Here is a 4,298-nt window from a genome sequence, read left to right on the forward strand (position 1 = left end):
CCTGAGTCTAGGGGAGAGACTGGACATTGTAGTTTGAAGACAATGTCTCCTTCCAGAACTTCCTGTATTTTGGGGAGGGTTTCATTTTCCCCATATGATCTTTAGCAATGACATGCCATTCCTCAGGGCCATTATTTTGTTTGCTTTATTCCTGTCAAAATGCTTCTGTCTACAGCATTGGCTAATAGTATGAAAACGTTAATGGGTCATCAGTCTTGAAGGCCTGTGAAATGGAGAACTTGGAACTGGGTAGTTCCAGGTCATTGTTACTCAAAGGCATCCTTTGTTTTGCTTATAGGAGAATTTGCATAACTCTTCCCAATAGGGAAGAGCTGAGTTTGCTAAAATACATTTAATGAGAACAAATAAACATTTTCTTTCCAAACTTTATTATTACAGAAGGATTTTATTATGAGGGTTTAACAGAACAGAGAGTTAGACTTGCTGTATCTCTTGTAAAACCTCAACATATTACAAAATTTAAATTAATAAATATGAAAGTAGGTTTAGTCTTTCTTTTCAGCCATGTTATAACTTTTAAAAGACAAAGAGGAGGAAATACTATATCCGTATGTTGTAAAGACTCAGAAATTTTCCACTGCCATTTAATTCTATCTCACATTTACCTAGGCAGAACTGATAATCGCACTTTTTCACGTTTTTCTAAATACTTAAACATAAATAGGTCCTTAAATAGCTCAAATAAATATAGGTTTTACCTTTTAAATAATAAAATTCCCAAGCCCAGAATCTTGTCTTCTTTAAAAAGACATACAAAATAAAGTACGTAATTCATTAAAATGGAATCTTATACCCCAAAGTTATCTCAGGGCATATTAAATATATAAATAACTTAAAGCCCTTAAAAAAGTAAACAAGAAGCAAATTCCTTCTTGGAAAGAGGGAAAGATAATTCAGATCTCATCTCTTGGCCAAGTTACCTCTGAAGCTTCATTTGGACGAACTGCCTTAAGAACTCTAATGAGTTTAGTCTGAAATGGGGCTGTGTCTTTGAAGAATGAGGGTTCCTGAGGGGCTGAGCCAGCTCTCCAGAAAGCCTAACTGCTTTGGGGAGTGTGGGCTCCCCAGAGCTCTTAGGCTACATGGTGGACAATGGGGGTGACACAGGTGCAGCCCACGGACACCAGTATCTTCTCCAGCCGGAAGGAGTTGGGGCAGTGCCGAGGATCCCGGCGCAGGACCAGGATCTCTTGCTGGATGGGGACAGAGTTCATGTGGTAGTCCACGTTCCCATCAGCGTTGACGCAGCCCAAGTGGCGGCACTTTGCCTCCCAGATCACAGAGGGATATCTCTCAGGGTCCTCATTGCGGCTGCAGAGGGGAGAAAAATCAGGAGGAAAGTGAATTCCTGGTAAAGTGGGAAAGAAATAAAGCAGGAATACATGAAGAGAGGCAAGTTCACAGGATGACAAATTATAGGCATTGCAAATTCTTTAAATGATGTTAGTTTGAAGAAGAACTTTGGGGACAATTTGGATAAGCACATGAATTGTTACAGAAAAGAAGACAATGATCGGGTTTTCCCCAATTTATTTGAAGAATGAATAAAATAAGACAGACTGAGGCCACAGAAAAAATTTAAGTTTGACACAAATGATAACTTTTTTAGGGTATATTTGACAGACAGAAGAAGACCAAAGGAAGAGTAGACTTGGAACCATCTGGAATAAGATAGCCATTTATCTGACTTGCTGAAATCTGTCTTTGAAGAGGGAATACATCAAAATTTTATCTGAGATCACATTCATGGGACAGAGCCCAGAGCTGAGATAAAGGGCTGGAAACAAAAGGTTAAGTGTCTCTATAACCTTCTCTTCCTACTCTCTTTTAGCACAGTGAATAATTTGCTTGGATTTTTGAATTGATTTATTTTGACTCTTCCTAGTAATGGGAAGAAGAAAAGAAATCCTACAATCAGACCAATCTGTAGGCTCCACAGAACAGAGACTTATTTGTATAAAGTCAAATGATCAAAATACATTGTGTATTTAACCCTTGATGGGGTCTAAATACTGGGTATGCTAAGGACACAGGAAGCACAGGTATGTTAGGAAGTAGATCAAGACTATCTAACACACAAAGGGGTAGAAATACCCCAGCGATACTTATTCCACTGCGATTCAAAAACAAAAATAAGCAAAAGAAAAAAAGTGAAAAACCCTAATTACTAATTATTTGTAATAAATCTTCTCAATGGTAGCTCTGGTTAAGAGAATAAAAGCATTAATCCCCTTTGATAAATGTCTATTCTTTGAATAAATAAACAATAGACTTAGGGTCTCACAAATATTAGAATGATGATTATAATTAATTTGGGTTGATTATTCGTATCAGTGACAATTAGATCTAACAGGATGGGGATTATTGGAGGCTGTCCTGTGCTTTGTTAAAGAAATATCTGTAGAAAGTTTGAGAATTGCTCTTCACGGTGGTCCTTCCAGGTTTGACTGGTAATTCTAAATGAATAAAATCACCCTTGAGGAGATTTAACTGGCAGTCTGATGCATAAGAGGGATGAAGAATATAGTATTTTTATCTGGAAGCTTTACGTACTGGAGATTCCAAGGTGAGGTGGATCGGTTGTAGTAATCTGAGGACCTTTTGAGATTGGTATTGGTATTCCGGTTGTGGATGTTCAGGTTGACCATCACAGTCCGGGGGAAGTTCTTGTCCTCAGAATTTGGGCATTCTGGATTTTGTGGGATTGCTATTCCTGCCTTCACTATGGCCTCCAGGCTCAGCAGCAGCAGCAGTAACTAGAATTGAATGGGAAACGAGAGAGAGGTTGGAGACTGGATTACTATGTGGTTCTTTTCAACAAATTGATTGTGATGATGATGCATTGGTAATCATAGAGAACACACAATGTTCCAGGAGAATCTATACTGCATTTTTCAGATCAGCTAGAGAAAAATCTAGGTAGATGACCAACATAATGTTAACACCATGACTTAATTTTTTTTTTTTTTTTTTAAAAACAGTTTCAACATTCTTCTTTTGACTTAGGAAAGACATGTTATCCATTGGCTGGCAATAATTTTAGTAAAAATATCAAGTCATGGCATGTCATCAGCCTATCAGCACATGCATCATTGTCAGGTCTGGGAAGGAATAATAACCCTGATTTTCTAGGTAGAAATGTCCTCCTGCACCCTTGTTCTCAGTCCCACATTCTGTAAAACTCAATGTGAAGTCAAACATTCACATTGGAAGAAAGAGCTATAGAAATCTATGTGGTATCAATATTCATGCTAAAAATGCTGTTGGTGCTACTGGCAGGCATCCAACTAAAAGCTCGATCTCCTTCATGTTTTCTTAGGTATATTTTCCAGTTGTCCTACATTTAACATGTATTGATTCTGTAATAAAATCAGATTTCAAAAAAGACACTTGAAGTTAAATATTTAAAAAAATATAAAACCCATTTATTCTAAAACACAGTTACATCTATATCTAGTTAGAATACATAGTTTCGATGTACCGAGAATATGGTACGAGATAACGGAAACAAAGGTCGCTGCTACGGCTTTCAAAATCTCAAGGATAGTGACCCATTTTAAAGAAAAATGCCGTGGGAGAATCATATTAAATCCTTTGTACTCAGAAAAACAGACTTTCAATAAATTTTCTTTCTTACTGCACAGCATCATGTGACACTTCTTGTGTGGTTTAGCCCCAATATAGCTATCTTTCAGTTTTAATCTTATCTTTCAAACTGCTGTATATCAGTTCTTGAAAATGCTGCACAATTACTTAAATATCTACCAAAGTTTTATTTCCTATCCTACATATACAGTATTCCTGGATCTCCATAGTCAGAACCCAGCATTTCATGCCCATGGTCTGGAAATACTATCTGGTCCAAATCAACAAGAGCATCGCACGTTAGTGCAGGACTCACCACCAATGAGGTCTTCCCAGGAGTCATTGTTGCTTCTTCTAGTCAATTGGGGATGGATGAGTTTGTGCCTGCTATGAGATGGACAAAATGTAGCGCTATCGCCTCTCTTTTTATAGGGCTTTTCTCCTTCTGTGGTCACTTACGTGGCGTGTCCCAGTGGGTTCAGGGGTGACACCATTTTGGTTAAAATTTCCGTCCTAAATGAGGTCATAGAAGAATCTCTTCTTCTGAAGGAAAATGGGAAGGGCAGAAATTCATGGTCCTAAAGACCATGTCCTCTCTTCATTCTTACTTGTTAGAAGCTGAGCAGAGGTGCTATGCTATGGGTCAATATATGTGTTTATGAGGCCGGGCGCGGTGGCTCAAGCCTGTAATC

General features: G+C 38.1%; 1 protein-coding gene across 1 annotated transcript; it reads right to left on the bottom strand.

Annotated features, from left to right (window-relative positions):
- Positions 1-372: 372 nt before the first annotated feature.
- On the bottom strand, positions 373-4,006 carry IL17A (interleukin 17A). Its single transcript, XM_010364223.2, has 3 exons — positions 3,923-4,006; positions 2,575-2,777; positions 373-1,332 (listed from the first exon to the last, which is right to left on the bottom strand). The coding sequence occupies exons 1-3, from the start codon at positions 3,947-3,949 to the stop codon at positions 1,095-1,097; spliced, it is 468 nt and encodes a 155-aa protein (XP_010362525.2). The 5' UTR covers positions 3,950-4,006; the 3' UTR covers positions 373-1,094.
- Positions 4,007-4,298: the final 292 nt, after the last annotated feature.

This window comes from Rhinopithecus roxellana, chromosome 4 (assembly GCF_007565055.1).
Source record: "Rhinopithecus roxellana isolate Shanxi Qingling chromosome 4, ASM756505v1, whole genome shotgun sequence".
Classification (NCBI taxonomy): domain Eukaryota; kingdom Metazoa; phylum Chordata; class Mammalia; order Primates; family Cercopithecidae; genus Rhinopithecus; species Rhinopithecus roxellana.

What these genes read in the sequence shown, in the direction of transcription:
- IL17A (XM_010364223.2), bottom strand. Translation starts at nt 3,949, where the DNA reads ATGACTCCTGGGAAGACCTCATTGGTG. An exon ending in CTGGGAAGACCTCATTGGTG is followed by an intron (nt 2,778 to 3,922) that starts GTGAGTCCTGCA and finishes ATTCAATTCTAG; the next exon opens with TTACTGCTGCTGCTGCTGAG. An exon ending in ACCTCACCTTGGAATCTCCA is followed by an intron (nt 1,333 to 2,574) that starts GTACGTAAAGCT and finishes TCCCCTCTGCAG; the next exon opens with CCGCAATGAGGACCCTGAGA.